General features: G+C 41.4%; 1 protein-coding gene across 7 annotated transcripts in view; it reads right to left on the minus strand.

Moving 5' to 3' along the window:
* The window catches only part of LOC149306264 (sorting nexin-29-like), a 152,861-nt gene that overhangs the window by 50,610 nt on the left and 75,896 nt on the right, over positions 1-26,355 (minus strand). For 5 of the 7 annotated variants that reach the window (XR_016282501.1, XM_089540509.1, XM_089540508.1 and 2 more), the window contains 3 exons: positions 17,065-17,181; positions 4,747-4,802; positions 3,889-3,970 (listed from right to left, as the gene is read on the minus strand). Coding sequence is in view for 6 of the 7 variants with exons in the window: in XM_089540509.1 (XP_089396635.1) it covers positions 3,889-3,970; positions 4,747-4,802; positions 17,065-17,181 (255 nt within the window). In the remaining variant the exon portion in view is untranslated. The remainder of the gene's footprint in view (positions 1-3,888; positions 3,971-4,746; positions 4,803-17,064; positions 17,182-26,355) is intronic. The other 2 variants (XM_089540511.1, XM_089540512.1) reach the window with 2 other exon arrangements.

The following is a 26,355-nucleotide window of genomic DNA, read 5'->3' on the forward strand; positions in this document are numbered from 1 at the left end:
GAAGTTTGAAGGGATAGACTAGATAACAGTAAATAATTAAGGCTAGATATCCCTTACAGCTTTGTCTGAAATATTCTCTCAACATTCTCTTTGGCCTTTTTATATGGTGACCTCTATTACACAGAGCTCAGATTTTAATCTTGATAATTCATTACCAGCCATGTGCTATTTATTTTACTCTCCAATTCCAGTAAAATGAGAGCCAACATGGTGCAGTGGTCTGAGCACTGGACTTCTGGAGATCAGGGTTCAAATTCCTGCTCAGAGGAAGGCAAAGGCAACTTCCTGCTGAACACATCTTGCCAAGAAAATCACAGCATGGAGTCATAAATAATTTGAAGGTACACAACAACAAATGTAAACAACAGGCAAGACCTGGGAGGAGGTGGAGTTGCAGTGGTCTATCGTGATTCCATCCCCTGACCAGATGCCCCCCCCCCCCCGGTTTTGAGCTTGTGTACCTACAGGTGGGTAGCAGGGTCAGAATAGGGATTCTGTTGGTGTACTGCCCACCCTGCTGCACAATAGTCTCCCTTCCTGAAGTAGCCGGGGTGGTCTTGGGGTTGGCGTTGGAGTCTCCGCATCTATTAGTGCTGGGAGAATTCAACATTCATGTTGAGACTGCACTTTCAGGAGTGGCTTAGGACTACATGGCCTCCATGACAACCATGGGTCTGTCCCAATTGGTATCTGGCCCTATTCATGCTGCTGGGGACACTCTGGACTTTCTTTTCTGTGCTGGGTGGGGTGATTACGATCTTGGTGTGGAGGAACCCTCCACAGTTCCGTTGTCATGAACAGATAATCTTCTGGTCAAGTTTAAACTCACTGGGACTCGGAACCTCTGCAGGTGTAGGGGACCAATTAGGATGGTCCAGCCCAGGAATCTGACAGATCTGGATGGATTCCGGAGGGCTCTTGGGGAGTTTCTTGTCACCTTGGGAGGTGATTCTGTTGAAGCTCTGGTTGACCTTTGGAATGAAGAAATGGCCAGGACTGTGAACACAATTGCTCTTGACCATCCCCTCTTATGGAATGGAGCCAAATCAGCCCCCTGGTTCACCAGGGAACTGATGGTGATGAAGTGAGTGAGACAGAGACTAGAGCGACACTAGCGGAAGACTAGAAGTGAATTTGACCAAACACGAGCTAGAGCCTCTTTGAAGACTCTAGATATCTAGAAGATATTTTTTGCTGCCAGCATTGCATCTGCACGAAGTCGTCCAACAGAGCTTTTCTGAGTGGCCAGGGGTCTCTTACACACTCACCCTCAAGTAGAGAATGCAGACCACTTGAAGGTATCATAGTATCCTTCTAGATCACATCTCTGGGATGGGGCTTGGAGGTACTGTTTTACAGTGGCTCCATTCCTTCCTGGAGGGGCGAACCTAGAAGGTGGTGCTAGGGGGACTCCTGCTCAACCCCCTGGCCATTAGCCTATGGGGTCCCTCAGGGTTTTGTGTTGTCCCCTATGCTATTTAAAATATACATAAAGCCACTGGGAGAGGTTATCCAGAGTTTTGGGGTGCGTGTCATCAATATGCCAATAACACTCAACCCTACTACTCCTTTCCACCCCAATCCAAGGAGAATCTCTTGGTCCTAAACCTGTGTCTGTCATCAGTAATGGACTGGATGACTGGATGAGGGCAAAGAAGTTGAAACTTAATCCAGACAAGCCAGAGGTGCTCCTGGTCAGTCGGAAGGCAGATCAGGGAATATGGATCCAGCCTGTGTTGGATGGGGTCACACTCCCCCTGAAGACACAGGCTCACAGTTTGGGAGTACTCCTGGATTCAGTTTTGAACCTGGTGGCCCATCTCTCTGCAGTAGCAAGGAGTGCTTTTGAACATTTAAAACTTGTGCGCCAACTCTGTCCCTTCCTTGAAATGCTGAATCTGGCCACAGTGATACATGCCTTGGTTACATCCCATTTGGACTACTGTAACACGCTCTACTTGGGGCTGCCTTTGAAGACTGTTTGGAAACTTCAGCTGGTTCAAAGAGCTACAGCCAGGCTGCTAACTGGGGCAGGTTAAAGAGATCATACAACACGCCTGTTGAAACAGCTCCACTGGCTGCCAGTTTGTTTCTGGGCACAATTCAAAGTGCTGGTGTAGACCTTTAAAGCTCTATATGGCTCAGGTCCAGGATATTTAGCAGACTGTAACTCCCTCTATGAGATGGCCGGGGCTCTGAGAGCCTCAGTGGAGTCCCTTCTCTCCACCCCACCACCATCACAAGCACAGTTGGTGGGGGACATGAGAGAGAGCCTTTTCTGTAGCTGCCCCTAGACTTTGGAGCTCCCTTCCCAGGGAGACCAGAATGGCCCCTTCATTGATGGCCTTCCGCAGACAGGCAAAAACCTTCCTTTTCAAACAGGCACTCAAAATAGAAAACATTTAAAGAACGTCCTGGGATACTATATTGTTTTAATGTATTTTAGACATTTTTATCTTCTTTTTTCTTTTATTATAGTAGTTTAATATTATTTTGTATTGTTTTAATATTTAATATTATTGTAATTGTATTGTTTTTAACATTGTAAGCCACCATGAGTGCCAGTTCTGGGAGAAGGGTGGGATATAAATAAATATGATGATGATGATGATGATGATGATGATGATGATGATGATGATGATGATGATCCTAAGTCATCCCTGGTCAATGCAGTCCCCAGTACATTAAAATGCTTTCTGCCATATCCTTTGATGTCATTCAGTTGCAACCTGGTGTAGTGAGACGAGCCCTGGGGCTGGGAGAGCTGAGAGGGCAGAAGTGGGCCAGGTGGAAGAGGAAGAGGGAATGTTCCACGGGGCGGAGCTAGAGAGGGCGGAGCTGGAGAAGGCGGAGCCAAGAGTCCCGGAGGGGGAAATAAAAGAGGAGGGGCAGTGGTGCGCAGGGAGAGGGAGACGTCGCGGAAGAGGAGGTCGGGGAGCAGTGGACGAGAGAGGGACAATGCAGGTCAAGAGGAGCCCAGGGACAGACGGAGTCCCGGTGTCCCTCCAAACCAGACCCAGCTTCCGAAGGCGTGGGCCTCACCAGGAGGTAGAGCTGCGGAACCCGCGGGCAGAGGGCATCTACACCTACTCGGATGAGGAGGAGTGGGCACGGCCACCGGCCAGGGATCTAGAGGACGAGTGGTGGGACCCTAAAGGGGAGAGGTGGGAGTTTGGCCCTCCTCCCCAGGAACTCGACAAGGCCGACTATGAACCCCTAGAAAAGCATTCTGGAGGGCGGAAAGGCCGAGAGCCTGAAGACGCCGGGGCTGAGAAGCGGGTAGATTAAAGAGTTTGACTCCCGGGACTTAAGAAAGTGTTTCTCTCACTATCATCCCACTATCAGCTTGGGGGGAGGCACGCACGCCATTGCTTTAATTATCACATGGCTTCTGCTTAGCTCAAAGCCACATGTAGTGCACCCGAATATGGTGCGAGTACACTGTACTGTTGACACTGACTGAGAGTGACTCTCCAGGATTTCGAATAACATTCTTTCTTAACCCTACCAGAGGTCTGATACTACAGATTGGACATTCAGAATGCAAAGCATGTACTCTACCACTGAGCTATGTCCCTTCACAAATGTATTCCGATCCACAGAGCAGTTGGAAAAATGCAAATTATGTCAGTTCAAGTTTATATAAAAACTTGACCAACTTTCCAACATCTCTAGTTGAGCCCAAAGTCATCAAGTAGCTAAGCAGGGATTTTCCCCAATCCTTATATTTAATTGTAACAGACATAAGCAAAGAACTATCAAAATGAATGCAAGTGTAGTAAAAATATTGCAGTAACCCCAAGGACTGTGATTTGAGACACACAAGTAATAATAATTCAAGTATTTACGTCCCCCCAAAAACTGATCCCTTGAAGTTGAAACACTTACCTGGTAAACATGAAATGCATTTGCTGTTTTTCCACGGAGAAAGACTGAGGGAATCCATACATTTATAAGAGCTCGATTTGATCTGAGTTTTAAAGAAAGAGTTATATTTAAAACACAAGAGTTCCTGTATGCACAGTCCTGCACAAAGTTTCCATGTAGCCAAAAAAAAGCTATATGAATATTTTATGTAAGTTCTGTGGTGTTTTATTGCTGTGGGGAAATATGTACATACATTATAAATATAAATTAGTTCATTATTGTGTTATTCCCTCAAAGCCATTATAAATGTACGTAGGACATTATCATTGGTGGGTTACCATTTATGGAACCACCTCCCAGAAGATGTGTGACCAACTACCACCCCCAGTAAATATTTATATAAAACTAATACCATTTTATTAATATTATTCATAATTACAAAAGTTTTTGTGGGCCTGTTTTGGAGGAAGAGTGAAATATAAGAACAAGGAATGAGTAAATTCAAATTCTCTACAATAGGGGTAGGCAACCTACGGCCTGCGGTCCGGATCCGGCCCAGCGAGGCCTTGGGACCAGCCCCAGCCTGGTCCTGCCGCCAATTGCCACCGGGGCCTTTGGGGGGGGCAATTGTCTATAGAAGCCTCAGAAACATGCATTTATATTAACATTTTTTAAAAAATCAGCAATTTTTTAGCGTGTCCTCCATTTTTTTAAAAAGTGTCCTCCATTTGAAAATTATGTCCTACATTTGTCCCGGTATATTTACTTTTTAAAAATTATTTAATTATTTATTTCCCCCCCCCCCCCCCCAGTTGTCTGAGGGACAGCAACCCGGCCCCCGGCTCAAAAAGGTTGCCTACCCCTGCTCTACAAACTTACATTTCAAAATCTGACAAACTCTGGTCTTCAGATGTTTGGCTCAGATCTCCAGGAACCTGCCAGAGAAAACATTCTGTTTAAATAACAGTACGTGCAACTGACATATGTTTTGGGCTGGAGGATATTTTTTGTGTACATTTTGCAAAATGTAAGTCCCTGAACCCTACATACTGGAGAATGAAAAGGAGATAAGAGTGGCTTGTGTCTTCATAAGAGCAAAAATGCCAAAGGTCTGTTTGTGATCAAGTAGAGACGTGTTTCTGAGTGGTCACTTAATTTAAAACAGAGGAGATAGTAGAAAAGTCTGACAGTGAAAATAGTAAACAGATGATGTAGCAGAATAATCAAAGCCAGTCACATTATCAGGCAACTGGTTATTTGGTAACTTTATGGATACTTTTGGCCCAGTACACAAAGCCATTAAACATAACTGACCAAATGGCTACTAAAACTCATTTCTCATTGCTTGATAACAGAAGGACAGTTAACAATCAATCCTGAGAGGCAGGATTAAAACCACAGGTGAGCAAGAAGTAGTACAAAAGCTACCCTAGAGACAAAAAGGTAGGCTTTCTATGACAGTCTTGGTTCTGTTTTGCCATTGTAGAAGCTGCTCCTGGCTGATAGATATCATTAAAATGATGCCAAGAAAGCAGGAGTGACATCTTCTTCTGTAAACAGTGCATAGGCTATTCAAGACTCTACTGTAGTGCAAAGATGGGCAAAAAGCAGCCTGCATTATTTATTATTATTATTATTATTATTATTATTATTAACCTTTATTTATAAAGCGCTGTAAATTTACACAGCGCTGTACATACAATCTTTTTAATTGGATGGTTCCCTGCCCTCAGGCTTACAATCTAAAAAGACATGACACAAAAGGAGAAGCAAGTGGTGGGAGGGGAAGGGGATGAGGTCCAGCAGTTCCTCTCTACCTCCAAGGCCTGGACCAAGGCAGGTGGACTGGAGGGAGGGCTTGGCTTCATAATGGATGGTTAATCTTCTTCCAGGGAGGCCTGTTGGAGTTAGCCTGCCTCACTAATTTTCTTTATGTTTAGTTTGTAAACAAATAATCTTTGAATTCTTCGGCTAGAGATAATGTGGGACATAGATAAAATGATAAATAGAATTTATTAACCACCCTCAAGCTGATCTCAACTCATGGCTACCTTGTGGATGAGGCATCGCCAAAACTCCCAATCCTCCACTACTTTCCTTAGGTCTTGCAGATTCATACCTGTGGCCTCCTTAATGGAGTCCATCCATCTAGCATATGGTCTTCCTCTCTTTCTCTTTCCTTCAACCTTTCCTAGCATTATGGTCTTTTCCAATGAGTCTTATGATGTGGCCCAAGTATGACAGCCTCAGTTTAATCATCTTGGCTTCCAGGGAGCTCTCAGGCCTGATCTGTTCTAGGACTCCCCCCCTTTTGGGGACTGTCCAAGGTATCCTCAGCACTCTTCTCCATCACCACATCTCAAATGAATGTATTGTCTTTTTATCCATTTTCTTAATGGTCCAGTTCTTGCATCCATACATGGTAATGGAGAATACAATTGCTTGCACAATTCTGATTTTTGTGCTTAGTTGTATGTCTTTGCTCTTTAGGACCCTTCCTAGTTCTTTCCTAGCTGCCCTCTCCGTTCTTAGTCTTCTTTTGATTTCTTGACTGCAGTCCCCATTTTGATCAATGTTTGATGCAAGGTAGAGGAACTCTTTTACTATTTCTACTTCCTCGTTGTCTAGGTTGAATTTATGAATATCTTCTGTGGTCTAGTATCTAGTTGTGAGCAGAAATTTAATGACTTAAATGACAGATGCCATAAAAGAACAGATGTTATTCTTTCCCACAAATGACTTTAAAATTGGTTGGTGTGCATTCTCAATGAGATTTTGGACAAGGCTTGAAATTTAGCGCTTTCCCCAGATTTTCACCCTACTTATTTGTGCTTTGCAACAGTCATCCAATGGTCATGAATTATTTTCACGAGTTGACAGCAAGCCCTGTTCATAGCGTATTTTCAGTGCTGAAATGTCAGTTTGCCTGCCCATAATTTGAGATACTGCCACAAATTATTGCTATAACAAAGTCTGAGCATTTATGGTGCCTCCATAGCAGATCTCTGTCACTGGTTACTTTGCTGTTGCTGATAGGCTGGGAAAAAAGAATATTATGAACCTGATGAGGGCTATTGTCCAGTGTGGATAATCAAGCTATATTATAATCACATTGTCTATATTCATATTGCCTATTCTAAGCATTTTCTTTTAAAGAAACAGCAGCCAAATTTGAGATGGACACTCAGAAAAGCTGAAGAAAATGTTTATTGTGAGCAGGATTGGCCTATCATTTGACAACCTAGATCATCTGCTTCAGCAGGATATGATGAAAACAGAAAATTAATAGTTATCTGATTTATTATTGTTGTATTTTTCCTGACAGGGAGGTGGAGAGGTACTTGTTCAATTTTCTGCCTTGAATACTAAAATAATTTGCTTGGCTTTGGAGAGAGAAACTATTGTCTGCTCTGTGGTACTGTTGTTGCCTACACCAACTTGGTGGTGTGTGGGAGGGCAGGTCTAAGATGGTGGCAAGCCAGCATTGAAATCTGATTTATGAAGAATTTTCATTCTTCTGGATTAGATCATATGGCAAAAAGTTAACCAAGGGGCAAAACAGATGGCCCCTTTGTAGCACCTTCCCAGTGTCTTGGGGGCATGTCAATTAGACAACACACGTCCCCAAGCCGGCAGAAAGCCTCCATTAAGCTGCCTGCCCAACCACACAGTGGATGTACAGAAAAGTTCTATGTCTCCCTGCTGCATACTACTGACCCTGTTATAACAAATAAAGTAACCAAATTTTGTGCAGCAGCAATTAAAATCCATCAGGTGATAATTTATACCACAGACTAGTACAATGAACATCTAGCTGGATTTTGTAATCTGATGGAAAGTGTGTTTGATACAGTATTTTATGTGACTTAATAATGTTTATTATTATTTATTGCTCACCCGTTTCTAGGATTTTTACAGTTTTAGAATTGGTCTATGAAGATTCTCAGGGAGCAAAATGGCTTGGACTGGTCCTGGCTATGACGCCAAAAGTTTGAAATTCTTATTTGATGTGTTCCTATACCTTTCAAGCAAATGTACATTAGCCTTGGTTTGGGAATCTAAGGTGGCTTTGGATATCTGATTCCCAAATTCTTTCCTTTTAAAAGTCAGAGGAATGTCAAAAGCAGATTATGACATGGCATGAATATCTGTTGTATGAAGTAAAAGGCTTTATAGTTTATACAGCAGATGTAAGGGCCTGGGCATGATAGAGCTGTGGCTTCTTCTTCTCTACTTCCACAGCCAGCGCAGTGGCAGTTGAGATGTAGGCAGCACTTAACCAGATTATCCATCCAACTTTCCAATAGACAGTCTACACATGTGCTATGACCCTTTCAGTCTGCTTTTATTTCTGTAGTTTTTGGTTTATGTTTTAATTTTAATGTTTTATGTTTTAATTTTAGGGTTTTAACTTTTGTTGATAATCACCTGAGCAGCTTCTGTCCCGAAAGGCAGCATATGGCTGTTTTAAAATAACTAAACACCAAATATTCAACTAGAATCAAAAACCTAATTAGCTCCTTACACCAATTCCAGCCACAGAAACTGAAGAAATAAGCATCATGTTCTGTTTTAATGCACATATGATAGGGCTTAATTATCCTTCCTGTTTTTAGAAGAAGAATTATACACACAGACACCAAGAATGTGTTTAGTCTGCATAATACCCTACAAGGAAAGTTCTGCACAGTTGCATTTTGTGCATCAGTAGCTCTACCATATGACCTTTAATTCTGTGTCCTTTAAAATGCAGTCTTGGGCTGTAATTATGTCCCCATTATCTTTGCCATCAAACTTACTGATTATTTTACCTAGAGGAGTTTCAGGTTAGAGAGCTGAAGGAATTATTCATAAAGCATCTAACCTTTTCAAGAGACAGTTAGGTAATCATGCTTGGTGCTAATGTAGTCCTAAGAGCACAGTCTTATGAGATTGACCACTGCTCAGTGTTTGCAATACTGGAGGAGACGGGCTGATAGAAACGTAGAATCTTAAGAGTTCGAAGAGACCACAAGGGTCCATCCAGTCCAACCCCTCGCCATGCAGGAATACACAATACACAAGTTAACATCTTTTAAATTATCTACAAAATGTTCACGTGATCTAAGAATTAAAAGGGACCTGTACAAGAAATGGAAAAGGGAAAATCACCGAAGAGGAATTGAAACAAATAGCTAGTACATTTAGGGAGAAAGTCAGAAAAGCTAAAGCAGAGAACAAGCTCAGGCTTGCCAGAGAGATTAAAACAATAAAAAGGGCTCTCTTTTTTTAGAATCATAGAGTTGAAAGAGACCCCAAGGGCCATCCAGTCCAACCCCATTCTGGTATGCAGGAACTCTCAATCAAAGCATCCCCAACAGATGGCCATCCAGCCTCTGTTTAAAGACTTTCAAGGAAGGAGACCCCACCACATGCGAAGGGAGTGTGTTCCACTGTCGAACAGCCCTTACTGTCAGGAGGTTCCTCTTAATGTTGAGGTGGAATCTCTTTTCCTGGAGCTTGCATCCATTGTTCCAGGTCCTGTTCTCTGGAGCAGCAGAAAACAAGCTTGCTCCCTCCTCAATATGACATCCCTTCCAATATTTAAACAGAGCTATTATGTCTCCTCTTAACTTTTTCTTCTCCAAACTACACATCCCCAGCTCCCTAAGTTGTTCCTCATAGGGCATGGTTTCAAAACCCTTCACCATTTTAGTTGCTCTCCTTTGGACACAGAAGGATGGATGGATGAGAGAATAGAGGAAGGTCAGTGCTTCCAGGAAAGGTTACACTCTTGCCTTTCACCAGAGGATGTTTTCTATTTTTATGCATGTTAAGGTAGAGTATTTACATTGACTCATGGATAAGTCGACTCAGATTTTTGGGGTCAATTTTTAACTAAAATTTCTAGACTTATACATAAGTATATACAATATGACCGCAACAGTAAGAATTATATATGCCCAGAGATGGAAGGGAAGGATACTGACACACAAACACAAGAAGACAGGCTAGTGAAGACTACTGAACTTGCTGAAATGGATAAATTGACAATATTGCACAAATAATTGTTTTAATAATTTTAAGAAAGATTGGGATTTGTTTAATACAGTTATCTCTGGATTTGTGGCTTTGGGATTCGCGAATTTGATTATTCACGAGTCTCTAGCTGTGTATGTACACAGTCCTCCCCCTCTTTTCCCCTGTGGGTAACAGAAAAGCCGAGGACGGAGAGAACAGCTGGGAGGTTCTGTGCACACAACTATGGACTTGGGAATAATAGAGCTCCCAGAAGCTGCCGGCACGCCCTCCTTCCTTCCCTCCCAAGGCATGAGGGGGGTCTCTGAACCCCACTCTTGCCTGGGGAAAGAAGTAAGAAGCGGCCAGCCCACCTTCCTTCTTTACCTCCCAAGGCATGAGGGGGGTCTCCACACCCCTCTCTTGCCTTGGGAAAGATGGAGGCACCAGCCAGCACACATTGCCCTGCCCTTCCAGCGTCTCAGACAGCTTCAAGAAGGGAGACACATATACACACTAGTCCCCCTCCCCATTATTCACGAATTTTCAGATTTGCGAGGGTCCTCAGCACCTAACCCCCACGAATCCGGAGGGATGACTGTACATACTTGCAGTCACATTGGGAATTTGAATTAATGTAAGGTTTTGTAAAATAAACAATTGGTACACTGGAGAAGTTTATACTGTTATAGAGAAGTAGAGTAATAGTGGTATATATCTATCAGTTGTGAGGGAACCAGCCATGTATGTTTTATTTTGTTTAATATTTAATTTTGTTTGTCTAGCTATAATTTGCTTGTTGTTATTGTTTATACTTTAGATATATTTCCAGAATATGTTTGGGATTCTGTTTATGTTTACTAAAAATATTTTTAAATAGGTAAAGAGGTAATATAGGAAGTATACAGGTTAGGGACAATTTGAGATGAACAGCTGATAAGTGTAACAACTGACAACTGTACATATTTACCAAGCCTTGTGGAGAGTGTGAACATCATTGCTCACTTTCCTGATCAATGTAATATTCCCCAACATGCCTTTATGAATGGGCATCTCTACGTGGACAATCTCTAGCCAAATTGTCTAGCCACCATGCATCATGTCCTTGCTTCTTGTCTCTAGCTGCTGTAATCTGCTCAATTTTCCAGGAGTGTACATGGGGCTGTCAGTGATTTTGTCCAGGAAAAAAGCACTATATTTAGTCCAAAATGATGTCTGACAATATGAAGATATTTCATGAGTACCACATTTAATTGTACTAATGAAAGTAGACCAACTGAATAAATTGGTTTTTGCCTATGGGTTGGCTTATGTGTAAAGAATCATCATCATCATCATCATCATCATCATCATCATCATCATCATCATCATCATCGCCGGTGTGACTTCTGGGCGACTTGGGGGCGTGGTACATGTAAATGCCATGCTCCCAAGCCAGCTTGAAGCTGGCTGAAGCTACCGGTCTGTTCCAGCGCTATATGAGGATAAAGTTTCAGCCACAGATTGTCAAATATCTTGCTTCCCAAGGCAAAACAAAAGATGACTCATTTTACCATTGCCTAGCATTTGACCTGCTTAGCAGCAGAATCTTATTTTACCACTGTCAATGGGACATAAACCTGCAAAACACAGGTGTGGGACAGACTGCCCAAAAAGGGCGGCCTGCCGGTGGCCTAATTTCTTCCGGAGAGAACCAGCAGCCACCAAACCGTGCAGCTTCCATATAGAGGAAAAAGAACCCAAGAAAAGGGTTCTTTTTGAGCTGCAGGGGCAGCGTAGCAAGTGCGCCACTGGCACACTCGTTATGTAAGCGCCACTCAGCAACATGCAGACGCCACAGGCGCTTACGTAACAATGGCGGCGCTGTGTACACAGGGTGCCACCATTGTTACGCCCCCGCACATACTAGGGTACTAGGTCAGTAGACAAGTTTAATGGACCAGCTCAGGCTGTTCAGCACATATAATTCTATCCTCAAAAGACAGGAAAAAATTCACCGGGTTCAAGTAGAACACACGGGGTATTCTGCCAACCCATGTTGTCTTTTGGTATTTGCCACCTGAAGCAGCTGCCTTAATCAACCATTAAAAAGAGGAAATTTGCCCAGAAAGCCTGGGAAGAAGTGTACTTCACATTACTATTTCTTCATATTATGATGCACACGCAATGGCTTCCAAACCGAAAGCACACTGTATCATTAATAACAACAGAAATTGTTCTCAATACAGTCAGCCCTCCTGACACACGGATTTTTTTATCCACGGATTCAAGCATCCAAGGCTTGAAAATATTTTTTAAAAGTATGAATTTCTGATAGCAAACCTTGATTTTCCATTTTATATAAGGAACACTATTTTGCTCTGCCACTGTACTTAATGGGACTCAAGCATCCACGGATTTTGTTATCCACAGGGGATCCTAAAACCAAACCTTAGCGGATAACAAGGTTCCACTGTATTTACAGCTCTAGCACAAGCTGAAAATAGGTTTTCAAGCATTTAAATATTTTATATTTTGATACGTTTAAATGGGGAAAAACCCTAACAGGTCACTTTTTATATTCTTTGCTCCAATTTCTGAATATTTTAAAATTGCTATATTGATGTGAGGTATTTATTAATAAGTGTCTCTCTGAAGTTGGATGGTTTTAAAAATACATTTGAAGTAATGGCTGTTTGATGCTTTAAAAGAATATAATTATAATGATTAAAAGGAATATAATTATTAAATGCATTTCTTCAGCTGGAGATTTTTGGTATTTTTCATTTAATCTTTCAAAGACACTTTGAAGTTGAAAAAAAATAACAGGGGGTTGCAATTCAGAGCTTGTAAAGTCTGGTACCTACATAACAACAATCTGTATTAGCAATCTATAGTAGCTGAGTTGGTTCTGGATACCTAGACTTGAACCCTCTCTGCTAAGACTCTGGACAAGGGAAACAAACTCGGGGTAAGAGCACTGGCTTAAAAATATTGTATCTTGTTGCTCTCCAGCTTCAGAACAGCTGATGTAAATTCTCCATAGACTCACTGCCATCCTTCTTCCTTCCTTTTTCAAAGTTTCTCAAAGTACATGGCTGGCAACAAGGCTCAGTGGGAGACAGCAGTCAGCTTTGGGAAACTTCAAGCTTCTTTCAGTATTGGCTCCCTCAAGAGTCACTGAATATTGTACTACAGGATTGCTGCTTTCTGGCCTTTTCTGGCTTATTACCTTTCCCAGTCCAAAGAGCATGTAGCATTGTGAGCAAAAAATATTATACAAGTGTCCTCAACACCTCTCATTTGGTATGCTGCTCCTTTCTTTTTTAATTCATGTACCCAGTTTGTGTGTGGATTCTACCCCTGCCTCACAACTGGCTACTCTCATTTTTGTCCTCTTTCCCTAGCCCTTCTCTTACAATCTTTCTTGTCCTCTTTCTCTCCCACCTTCAACAAGCTTGCCTAAACATCCTCTCTTCTCGTTCCATCTCTTTAACTCTCATTTTCAATCTCTCTCCACCACCCACAACTCTTAGTTAAATGCCTTCATCTTTCCTTTTCTTCCTTCTCTGTCTCCTTCTCCGCATCCCCAAATCAGATAGTTGAACTCATCTTTCCTCCCATCTTCTTTCTTTTTCTTTCTCTCTCTCACACACTTTCTCATTTTCATTCTACATAACTTCAATCTAGGCAGTAAGGAAACAGAAATAGTAAAAGAGTTCTCATCCCTTGGATCTAACACTGATCAGAATGGGAACTGAAGTCAAGAAATCAGAAGAAGACTAAGAATGGAGAGGGCAGCTATGAAAGAATAAGAAAAAAATCCTAAAGAGCAAAGACATACAACTAAGCACAAAAGTTAGAACCGTACAAGCCACTGTATTCCCTATTACCATGTACGGATGTGACAGCTGGACAATTAAGAAAGCAAATAAGAAGAAAATTGTTTCATTTGAGATATGGTGCTGGAGAAGAGTGCTGAGGATACTGTGGACAGCCAAAAAGGCAAACCAACAGATCCTTGAACAGATCAAGCCAGAACTCTCCCTGGAAGCCAAGATGGTTAATCTGAGGCTGTCATACTTTGGCCACATCACAAGAAGGAACATTAGAAAAGACAATTATGCTAGGAAAGGTGGAGAAATGTATAAAGAAAGGAAGACCACACGCTTGAAGCATGGGCTCTGTTAAGGAGGTCACAGGTATAATTTTGCAGGAACTAAGCAGAGTAGTGGAGGCCGGGACGTCTCATGCACAGGGTCACCATTTGTCGAGATTAACACAAAGGCGGTTAACAACAAACCTTAAGCTTTGCTCAAGGCTCCCTAGATTGGTTAGAAGAAGAATATTTAGCTTCCATGCTTTTCTTTCCTTTTATTTTGAGAAATATTTTTTTTATTTATACCCCGCTCTTCAGCCAAAAGGCTATCAGAGCAGCTTATAAATTTATTAGACATTTCCCTGCCCTCAGGTTTACAACCTAAAGAGACAAGACACAAAAGGGGAAGGGAATGGCGGTGGGGAAGGAGGAAAGCCCAGCAGTTCTTCTGTCCCTCTGATGCCTGGACCATGGCAGATGGGCTGGAGGGAAGGTCCTTCTTCTTACTCTGATTAGGCCTGATGGAGCTGGCCTGCCCTTCTCTCCCTCTGGATGGTGAATGGAAGGAGGGCTCTTCTTCTTTCAGCCAAGGCCTGATGGAGCTGGCCTGAGTATAGTTCTGTTAGTTTCTGCTGTTATGTTTTTCTGTCTGTTTTTCCGGCCCAAAACTGGCTCCATGAGGAGTGGATATTTTCCACTCCTATTTGAGGCTATGGAACAAGATGCCCTTGAGGCCACAGTTTGTGTTCACTGCATCCGTCTGCTTTGCCCCATAGTCAAAAGCCACATGAAAGTAGGTTTAACTGTCTAGCTCTGCTCTAGAAGATTAATTAAATTTGCCAAAGTATCTTTAGCTATGGGACATTTGTATTATACATGCTCATAACAAAAACAGCTCAGGAAACGCTGCTGCACAGTCACAAGCTTAACATCAACAAATTTATTTGTACTCTTCCGTGGGAGGACATAAAGAATTCCTAGAAAGAGTAGCCTCTTCTGGCTGTGGTTATCAAAGCCTCCCACATTGTCATGTCCCATTTCTATTTTTGTTTTTCTTCATTCCTCCTTATTTCAAATGCCCTCTCTATTTAACAAACATGGGAACTGATCAAAGACCAGATATTTCAGTATTTCAATTCATATAATACACAGCCTCTATCTGAAGAAAATACTGTTCAAAGACACCTCACATTTTTGGTAAAAAGGAATGAAATGTCTGCATTTTAACACTTAATACACTTAGCTCCTATGCGTCAAGCAGCTTTCGGTTGGATTTTCCCAATCAATACTGATCTTGTATTTCACAGGCAGGGAACATTTGGTTTTCTGGATAGTTTTGGACTACAACTGCCACAATGCCACACAATTGGAATATGCTGACAAGAGTTTCTGGGAGTAGCAGACTTAGGGTAAATCTACACTGTACAAAGAATGCAGACAATGCTTTAACTGGCATGACTCCAGTCTGCAGAATCCCGGGGGTTTTAGTTTTGTGAAGCACTAGTACTCTTTGGCAAAGAAGGGTAAAGACCTTGTAAAACTACAAATCTCCATAGGATGGAACTACAAAACTAAAGGTGTGTCAAACTGCATTATTTGTACAGTACAGATGCACCCTAAAAGTCTACAAGTCTAATGTTTCCCAGCCATACCACAGTACATGATAACGTACATTTAGAATGTGTGTGTTTTGTGCCTTTAAAGTTGTTTTTGACTTATGAATTGTGAACTCAAGCCCAACGAAATCATTCTTGAACTATCTAGAGCACAGTTTAGATCTTTAGATATATAGTATTTACAACTGGAGTATTCCAGTTTTTGTGTGCCTTCAAGTCATTTCCAACTTATGATGACCCTGAGGCAAACCTATCATGGGATTTCCTTGGCAAGGTTTGTTCAGAGGAGGGTTGTCTTTTCCTTCCTGTGAGGCTGAGAGAGTGTGACTTGCCCAAGGTCACCCAGTGGGTTTCCATGGCCAAATCCTGATCTCCAGAATTATAGTCCGATGCTCAAATGACTAGACCATGCTGGTTCTCACGTTTCAAATAGGCAACTCTAAGGTGAGCCAATCACAGAGTTTTCTTGACAAGATTTGGACAGAGGGGGTTTGCCATTGTTTTACTCTGAGACTGAGTAGGACTTGCCCACTGGTCACCCAGTGAGTTTTCATGGCTGAACAGGGATTTGAACCCTGGTTTCCAAAGTTGTAGTCCAACACTCCAACCACAATACCATGCTGGCTGTCTATTTGCCATACTGGCTGGGAATTATAGCTATTGTATTCCAACACATCTGGAAGTATCAGTTGGGAGCGGGAGCATTAAGAAGTTTTGTTTTTATTATCTAAAACAAATTTTAAAAAATCTTTCTGGAGCTAAATTTATCCTTAAAATATGTCTTTTTGGATCTCTGCTTTATTCACTAATGCACAGTGCAGCCAAATTCCTTCTCAGTGAAATAAATCTATTTTATGTTATCAATTTTATCATCCTAAAACCAACAGACATTGGGAAGGAGCAAAATCAGCTGCATAATCTTATTACCTGTTATAAAAAGCATGGCCCACAGACAATGGCTCAGTTCAGATTATCCTCCAAATCATGGCATGAAGCACTTGTGACAAGTGCCATGTGATCCCTCCTGCTGCAGCCAACTTTGTTTCTGGTCTGCATTTCGACACTGCACATAGTTTGCAAAGTGGACAACACTATGTTATGGCTAACACTAAACTGCAACTGCAAAGTGTAGTTGGTTGCCCAGAAAAGAAGAAAACACATATGCTCATGACACATGTCTCAATTCCAAAGCATAGGCTGGGAGCAAGGGGAGGAAACCTTTCCCCTCCCAGATTTTTTGTTAATCCCTTTCTACTTACCATCCTGGCTAGGCCTTTGGAAAGCTTTGTGTCTGAGGTCTGACAGGTCAAAGATTTCCCTTTCCTGGGTTAAAGAATTATATTAATTTCCTGTCTTTAACAGTCTGCCATTTACAAGTTTCAAACTGTTGTTGCTACCTTGTTTAGCGTTTTCATGCAGATTACAATTTAAAATATTTTATATTCATCTTTTCAGGATGAAAAACACAGATGAATGTTAATATGAGTTCTTAAAACAAAAACTTACTGGTCCTCTCAGATCAATGAGCTCTTGCCTCATCTGTGTCACAAGAGCTTCTTTGGCCATCAAGGCACGGTGCAGCCTTTCATTGAATTCAATCAGCTCACCATGCATTTCTGCCACCTGAAAGAGAATACAACCAACACACTGGACTAAAAAGTACAAAGATCCAAAAGTAGAAAGGAAAAGAAATGAAACCTATTTACAGCAGAGTCTTGATTATCCGACATAAACAGGCGGGCTGATAGTCAGATAGCCGAAAATGTTGGATAATCCGGATGGTCCAAGAAAAGCCTTGAAATCACTGTGAATTGCAAACGTATTTATGTTTTATTGCAGTAACAGTAAAAGTAAAGTTGTAGTAACGTTACAGTAACAACATTTTTTGTATGGGGGCGTGTCTGGGGGCATGTCTGGGGTGTGTGGAAATGCCTACAGGCATGCCCCCAAGCAGCCTCAACGTTGGATAATCTGGAATGTCGGATGACCAAAGGATGGATAATCGAGACTCTACCAATTGTGCTTCCCTCTGCAACTATCAGATATGGTAGTACATGCAGCCATGTTGCCAAAGATAGGAATAAGGAGAACAATGTGCCACAATATTTCTGAGAGCCAATTTCACACAGTAGTTGAATTAAGACAGATGCTGCAATCAGGAGCATCAGATGTTGTTTTACATCTCCCAACAACCCTAGCCATTACAGGCAACATTAAAGAATGACGGGAAATGTAGCTCACAAATGGCTCACTCCTAGACTAGAAACCAAGCATTCCCAAGCATCACGCTACCTGAATGAACCATGAGTCAGTCCTTCACCTTCTTGTCTCTGAGCATCTCTTTATATTGTTTCCCTATGAGCATCCCTTCATATTGTTTCAAAAAAATTAAAAGGAGAAACAGGCAAATGGGAAGAGGGAAGAAGATGAATCACAACAAGGGACAATACGCAAGCCGAATCCTCTAAGTCAGTGGTTCCCAACCTGTGGGTCGGGACCCCTTTGGGAGTTGAATGACTCTTTCATGAGGGTCGCCTAAGACCACTGGAAAACACCTATTTAATTACAGTTATGAAGTAGCAACGAAAATAATTGCATAAGTTTGGGTCACCACAACATGAGGAACTGTATAGAAGGGTCACGGCATTAGGAAGGTTGGGAACCACTGCTCTAGGTAAAGGCCACAAATCAGTTTTATATCAATTTTATTGTTTGTACGTACAGCGCTGTATAAATCTAAAGCGCTATATAAATAGAGTATAATAATAATAATGATAATGATAATAATAATATGCAGGACCTCCAGTATCTGTCATCTTCAAATGAATGATTAGGGAGAAGAAAATGGGATCTATCTCCCCGCAGAGGACTCTGGATGACATCTACTAGTTAGAGCAGAGAATATCTATGGTCTCATGTGGTATAAGCAACCTTCAAATATTTAACCTATGTTGTCCCATCTCACAGGGGCTGTCTTTATTCTTAAAACATATGTCTTCTCACTGTTCTGTTACCAACTGTGCTATGAATCATTTGAGCTGACATCAAACACATATGTCAAAACATGTGAAATACAACTGTATAGTATCTATTGTACAGTGACATGCCAGGGCTGGGCCAGTGGGATCAGTTCACCCTCAATGGAGGCAATAAATGGGTGTGTAATGAATGAGTGGGAACCCCAAAGAAAATGGGGGCGAGTGTAATACATGATAAAATGGTGATTTGATACACAAAGCAGGGAAAAGGAAAGAATATAAATTCAGCAATAACAGAATGTAACAGGACTGGAACAAAACTAGGACAATCTGCTGGTAAGGACTGCGAGAGCAGTCCTGGTGTACAACAAGAAAGAACAACATGAACTGGAATATGAAAAGCAAGGATACAGACATAAAGACAGCAGATGTGTATTGCAAAACAAGAAAGGAGAGAAAAAGACTGAAAGACCCGATAAAAGGTTGTTGGAATTTCCCTAAAAGTGTGTCCCCGAATCAGCAGCAACAGAAACATCCATGCTCCTTTGAAAAGACTTGATCATCCTTTTTGGGAGAGGTTCGTGTGTGAGTATTGTATGCATGTGTGTATGTGCGAGCTCTTGGTACCAAGTGTATTGTGCATATAAGTAGTGTCTTAATAAATGTTACATGAATCGTGTATAAACCCAGATCTGGTTTCCAACATGTCTTATTTAAAAAGTCCTATAGTCTAAGGTGGCTATATTTCTGTCTGGATAAAAAGTACCAAAACCTTTTTTGTGACAGGTGCACTGTCTGTAGAGAATTTAAAAACAATCATAAAACTGACTAAAACTGTCACAAAGGCAGGTCTAGGCCTCTACTGCTGCTGCTATATTTGCACATGAGAGCTGAGGCAGAAGAGGAGACAGTGGAGAGCTGAGCACAGCTGAGACAGATAGTGCTGGCAGGTCACTTCTGCACAAACAGTAACCCTAATATCAAGAAATAGATGTTGGGTTGTTGCCCAAGAGGAAAGGGACAGTAGACCCAGAAAGTCAGGGGATCACTTTTTTAAACTATCAATATCATAATTATTACCACTGGCACTACTACCTGGAGTTTCTGGAAGATGAAGTCCAATACATATGGACACCAAAGATTCCCTACCTCTGCACTATGGTATATCACATGTTCCAACAAAAGAATATGGTAAATTGAATGTTCCAACTAAGATAAGATTTACTAGTTTAGGAGATATGAAATGACATGAAAGAAAAATGGTGGGGGGGAATCTGCTTTCATCTAAAAGGTGGGACAAATCTTTAGCACAAAGCTCTCAGAGATATATGATTTTATATTCAAAGCTGTCTGGATACCCAAAGCTGTTTAAGGAAATATGAACATCCTATTCAAATAATGCATTTTAATCAAGCACTCTTAAAAGATCATTAATGTTTGATGAAAGACACATTCTCAGCAGGGTTCCCCAATAATCTGACACATTAAATTTCTATTAACTCTTGGGAATTAACGTCACCTTATTAATGTATTTTTTACACTGGAGCTACTTAGCTTTATCACTGATAAATGCAAAAAACCAGATGATTTTCTGATATAGTGCATTAGCCTTGCTAGTTACTTTGCATTATTACATTATTTTTTAATAAACAAAGCTTCCAGAATTATTTCACTGTATGCTTGCATAACATGACACTTCTCTAACTTTGTGCTAGTTCACACATGCACTTAGTACCTTGAACAGCAGTACTGGCTTGTAAGGTAAACCAAGATCTTTGTCTTTGGCTCAACTGGAGGATTAAGGCAAACTCAAGATTATGAGAAGCTGAGTAGAGAATTAACACATGAAGGGGGGGGGGGGAGCAAACACAGACTGATTAGCAAAAACTGTAGTCCTTGAATGGTCATTTACTCATTTGCATATATTATTTCTGCAGCTGTGTGGAAATCAGTTCAGGAAACTTCTAAGGCCAGCCAAGTATTTTGACAATTAGTCTACCCAACCCTCCATGCAAGAGCTCAGAAGAAAAACTAGTTATATAACCAAGTCACTCTGTTGTTATTATGTGTCTTCCAGTGGTTTCCAACTTATGGCAATGTGACAATGTCGTATCCCTTAGATCTCTCACACAAGATCTCTCAGATCCCCGCACACTGTGCCTCTTGGATCCTAACACACTAGGTCCAAATTATATGATGACCACCAGGTTCCACAGCATTCTTCTCCTGCCTGGTTCTAAATGGTTTGAGACTTCTTTTCTCTCAGAACATATGTTTCTAATCCTTGGTCCTGTCACTATTTAAGTGTCTTTATTATTAATTGTTCTATTACTCTTGGTAGTGTGTTTGATGTTATCTATGAATCATTTCAGGCCACTTCTTGCTGAAGAAAATAACTTTCATTTATATACAGAACTTAGGATAGTATCTTTCTTAGTAGTTGGCTCTCAAGCTTGTTGCTATACATATTACTTCAGTTGTTACAAATTTACTATGTTTAAATTCCCTTAACAGATGAGGACTTTATTGAAGGAATGAAGGCTACAACTTGCTAGGAAAACACTTCAGGCAGATGTGAATTTCCTTCATTCCTTCAATAAAGTGCTCATCTGTTAACTTCAGAAGTCAGTTATTGAGTACAGGGAGGACAGCTAGCTAGTTCTTGACAAGGTGATGGAATAGGGGGGATGCTTATCAAATTCGCAGATGACACAAAATTAGGAGGGTAGCTAATAGCCCAGGAGGGCAGGATCAGAATTCAAAATAATAATAATAATAATAATAATAATAATAAGCTTTATTTGTATACCGCTTTTCCGTGGAAGATCAAAGCGGTTTCCAATATCAGATTAACAATACATCATGACTCTGCTTCTCTCCCCTCAAGATGGTGGTCGGGAGGAGGGCTCTTCTTCTTGGCAGGCAGAGGCCTGTTGTTTCTTGTCTGCTTCTCTCCCCTCAAAATCACCTTAACAGATTAGAAAGCTGGACCAAAGCTAACAAAATGGATTTCAATAGGGAGATGTGTAAGGTACTGCATTTAGGCAGTAAAAATGAAATGCACAAATATAGGATGGGTGACACCCGGCTTAACAACAGTGCATGCAAAAGGGATCTAGGAGTCTTAGTAGACCACAAGCTAAACATGAGTCAACAGTGTGATGCAGCAGCTAAAAAAGCCAATATGAACCTAGACGGCACCAATAGGAGTGTACTGTCTAGATAAAGGGAATTAATAGAGCCACTCTATTTTGCTTTGGTCAGACCTCACCTGAAATAGTGGATCCAGTTCTGTGCACCACAAATCAAAAAGGATGTTGAGAAGTTGGAGCATGTCCAGAGGAGAGTGACCAAATGGTGAAAGGTCTGGAAACCATGCCCTGTGAGGAGCAGCTTATGGAGCTGGATATGTTTAGCCTGGGGAAGAGAAGGTTAAGGGGAGATATGATAGCCATGAGGATGGAGCAAGCTTGTTTTCTGCTGCTGCAGAGATACTGGGGAGAAACAGACAGCCTAAAAAGGGACAACTTAGAACCACTCCTTTTTGGCTGGATCAGGGCCAGGGCAAACAGAGGCCTGGCCCCAATCCAGCCAGAGTCTGCCCCAAAAAGGAGCAGATAAGATCAGCAGCTCCTTTTGGGGGCTTAAAAAAGCCATCCCTTTCCCCGAAAGAGCCAGTTTTACCCTTTGAAAAGCCAGCTCTGGAAAAAGTGGTGTCTAAGCAGAACACCCCCAAGCGGAAGAGAAGCTGGCTGGCATCTAACCACCAGTCTGGCTTCAATATTGCTTGGGGGCATGGCATGTCTAAATGCCATGTCCCCAAGCCAGCCCCAAGTAGGCTCATACGGGCTGTTTGTACAGCCCCCTAGGACACTGAGCAATGGGTTCAAACTACAGGAAAAGAGGTTCGACCTAAACATTAGAAAGAATTTCCTGATGGTAAGAGCTGTTCGACAGTGGGATATGCAAGGACCGCATGTGCCCTTATGGGGAGGGACTAGTAGAATCTTTATCCCATATACTGCTTTTCTGTACATTTTATAAAGATGACAGATTAAGACTAGTTACATCTCTTTTAAGATAGTTCCCAGGTAGAGCTTCAGAATGGTATCTTATATATTGGGTAGAAGATGCTGGGGGGGGGGGGGGGGAATAACAGAAGAGGTTGCAAAGTTCTTTTTTTCTCAGTCAAAACCCGAAGGACCATGTCACAATATTTGATATGTTTTAATTATATTTGTTTTATCACAAATTTTAAACATGTTTCACTAACTTGTTTTTAAAATGCATTTATTTGGACTTAATTATACCCCACTCTTCTATTTTCATATGGCTTGTTCTTATGCTCCAATATAGAGTGCCTATATTTTTGTGTAAAGGGTATAGCATGTATATAACTGATGGGATGTTTTGGTTGATTTTGTTGTAGCTGTGTTGTTGTCATTTTGCCTTATGGTTTGCTAACTTTAATAAAGGTTTTGATTGATTGACTTGACTTGACTCACCACGTCCCCATTACCTTTATTTGCCCTATCGCATGCAAATATATACAAAATGAGCTGAAGCAAAAGTGAAGAAAGACAGATAAATAGCAAATCTTAAAAGAGCACCTAACTTGTTAAACCCGGCTTCAGGTCAGAATCCTGCACTATGCTAGTAGTGCCACCAACCGAATCCGAATCTACCATCTCATTGAGTACTTGTGTTCCATCTGCCCATTCCTGATTATTGCTTTTAACATTTAATCTGTTTTAATTGTTGTTTTAGGGGAGGGAGAAAATGACTGGAATAAGGGGTATGTATGTTTGTTTTAATTGTAAGCGGCCTCAATTGTCTCCGACAGAGAGGCGGGTAAAAATAAAGCTTTTATTTACTATTTATTAGTAGTTGTATGTTTTCCTGGGTTATGCAGCAATGGAGAAGGTGGTAGATAAAACCTGTCAGCTGCAAGCAGTCTATTTCTCCAATAACTCCCTTTGCAGTTGTTGCACTGAGAGTCTTTTTTCTCCTGCCTCCACTGCCTACGCTGGTGTAGTTGTGCTGCCATGCTGCACCAATACGATTCCAGCGTCTGTCTTTGTGTTAGTCCTTTCAAGAGTGTCTGATTTAAGAAGGCTCTTTCTGGTGGAAACATAGTGACAAGGTGTTCAGAAGAATAAAGACATAAAGGAATACCATGTCTTATCTGCTTCTAAAAAAATAATGTTGCAAACATAGTTATGGTTAGAACTAAAGCAGCATCATAAACTGTAGATGAAAAGGAAAACCAAAAAATCATGTTGACTTTTATTTTCCGCTGTTTGAACTGTAAAAAAAAAGAAAAAGATCACTGCTACAAAAGAATCATCTTTTTTTTCCTGCTCTGCATTTGTCAGCTTCTGACAACTGCATTCAGGAAATAGAACCACCACTTTTATATAAGGCAGGGTATAGTGTGGGCACAATTCCAAAGCCAAGCACTTTGACATCCAGTTGTTTCAGTGGGACATGTAAGCATGTAGAAAAAATCTAAATTGATTGTTCTGAATCTGTTGCCAGACATAATGGAAGCATTTGCTCATGGAGGCATTTTTAATTTATGGAATTTGCTGCCACAAGATGTCGTGATGATTGCAGGCCAAGTTATTTTTAGACAGGTTTAAAAGATGAGAGGTCTATTAGTCTGACAGTTAACTAAAACCCAAGACAGAGAGGCAGCATGCACCTCAGTTATCGGAAGCTGGTACTGCCTTCATGATCCATTAGGGTGGCATAATGTTCTGATGCTTATGTAGTCTTCTTAGGAGCCACATGGCAAGCAATATGTCATATGATTGTCTATTAAACACCTTGCTGCCCACTGCATCCTGTGCAGCATTTATGGAACTCACTTTCAAGAGTGGTCTACCTCCCTCCTTGCTTTCTTTCCAATGATAGGCTAAGACTTTTCTATATAGGCAGACATTTAACTGTAAACTAGCTCTTCTAGAAAAGAGCTGACATCTGGCGTCCCTCAAGGCGCCATTCTGTCCCCCATGCTATTTAACATTTACATGAAAACGCTGGGAGAGATCATCTGGAGACAGGGAGCGCGGGTTATCAGTACGCTGATGACACCCAAATATGCTTCTCTATGTCCCCGACTGCTACAGTGACTAAGGATGACTTCTCCCCTCTGAACCCCTGCCTTGAGTCAGTAATGGGCTGGATGAGGAAAAACAAACTCGAGCTGAGTCCAGAGAAAACGGAGGTACTTGCCATAGGTTCCTTAGGTCTGGGGAGGGAAATTTGTCCACCTCTTCTTGATGGGGTCACACTTCCCCTAAAGGATGAAGTTCGCAGTTTGGGAGTACAGTCGGCCCTTCTTATACACGGATTTTTTATACACAGATTCAAGCATACACGGTTTGAAAATGTTCCAAAAAGTATGAATTTACCTTGATTTTCCATTTTTTTATAAGGGACACCATTTTGCTATGTTATATTTAATGGGACTTGAGCATACACGGATTTTGTTATACACAGGGATCTTTGAACCAAACCCCAGTGGATAACAAGGGTCCACTGTACTTCTGGATCCGTCTCTACGTTTGTCATCTCAAGTGGATGTGATGGCCAGAAGTGCTTGGTACCAACTTCAGTTGATACGCCAACTGCAACCCTACCTCAACCGAAAGAACCTGGAAGCTGTAGTACATGCTCTGGTAATTTCTCGTCTCGATTTCTGTAATGCGCTCTACATGGGGCTACCCTTGTATCAAGTTTGGAAGCTTCAACTAGTGCAAATTGCGGCAGCCAGGTTGGTCACTAGCTCTTTGAGACTTGACCATATAACACCTATTTTCAAAGATCTACACTGGCTCCCAATTAGCTTCCGGGCACAATACAAGGTGTTGGTTATTATCTTTAAAGCCCTACATGGCTTGGGTCCGGGTTACTTACGGGATCGCATCTCCCTATACAATCCGCCCCGCACTCTTAGAACAAGTGGGAAGAACTTGTTGGAAATACCATCATCCAAGCATGTCTCTACTTCCCTAAAGGCATTCAGCATAGCTGCCCCTAGACTTTGGAATGGACTCCCAGAGGAGACCTGCCTTGTTATATCCCTAGAAACCTTCAAGAAGGCTGTAAAGACAGAGCTCTTCTGCCGCGCTTATCCTCCTGACCTACTATGAAGACCACTAGTATGGAATGAGACCAGCTGCCCCAATGATTGATTGTTGTTAATGTTTTTTAGGCTCTTATGTTTTTATTTTAACTGTGGTTTTAATGCTATAATTGTAATTTTAACCTTGTTGTGATCCCACTTCGATCCATTGGGAGAGGCAGGAAGCTAGAAATAAAAATTATTATTATTATTATTATTATTATTATTATTATTATTATTTAGCAGCAAGGTGTTCAAAAGTGGTGTGTTGTCTTTCCTTGTATCCTTACACTTACATTTTAAATCTCTTTTAAACTACTTTAAGAAGAATATATGATTCGTCTCTAAATGAAATTTTTCACATGGTAATAACTTTGACTATGCTTTATCTCAGCAGGAAATTGAAGAAGGGGGGCAGTGTAGGTTATCTATCATGTGAGACCTGCAACCATTGTAGAGCATCCTGCTCCCCCATCCTGCTGTTTGTTCTGTAAATCAATAGCAAAAACTGCATGTGCCAGTCTTTCTTAAGTATCAGATATACTGAAACAGAGCTGCAAGCAACCCAAGAAAGATTTCTCTGTTGCCATGTACCATTCCTCTTCTTTGAAAGTAGAACTATATTAGAGATCTTGATGGATATGCTTCTGCAAGTTCGTCTTCCCTGAGAGAAAGAAATGTTCTGACAGC

Source organism: Sceloporus occidentalis, unplaced genomic scaffold (assembly GCF_023333645.1).
Source record: "Sceloporus occidentalis isolate IW3139 unplaced genomic scaffold, rSceOcc1.0.p SCAF_10, whole genome shotgun sequence".
NCBI classification, from domain to species: Eukaryota; Metazoa; Chordata; class Lepidosauria; order Squamata; family Phrynosomatidae; genus Sceloporus; species Sceloporus occidentalis.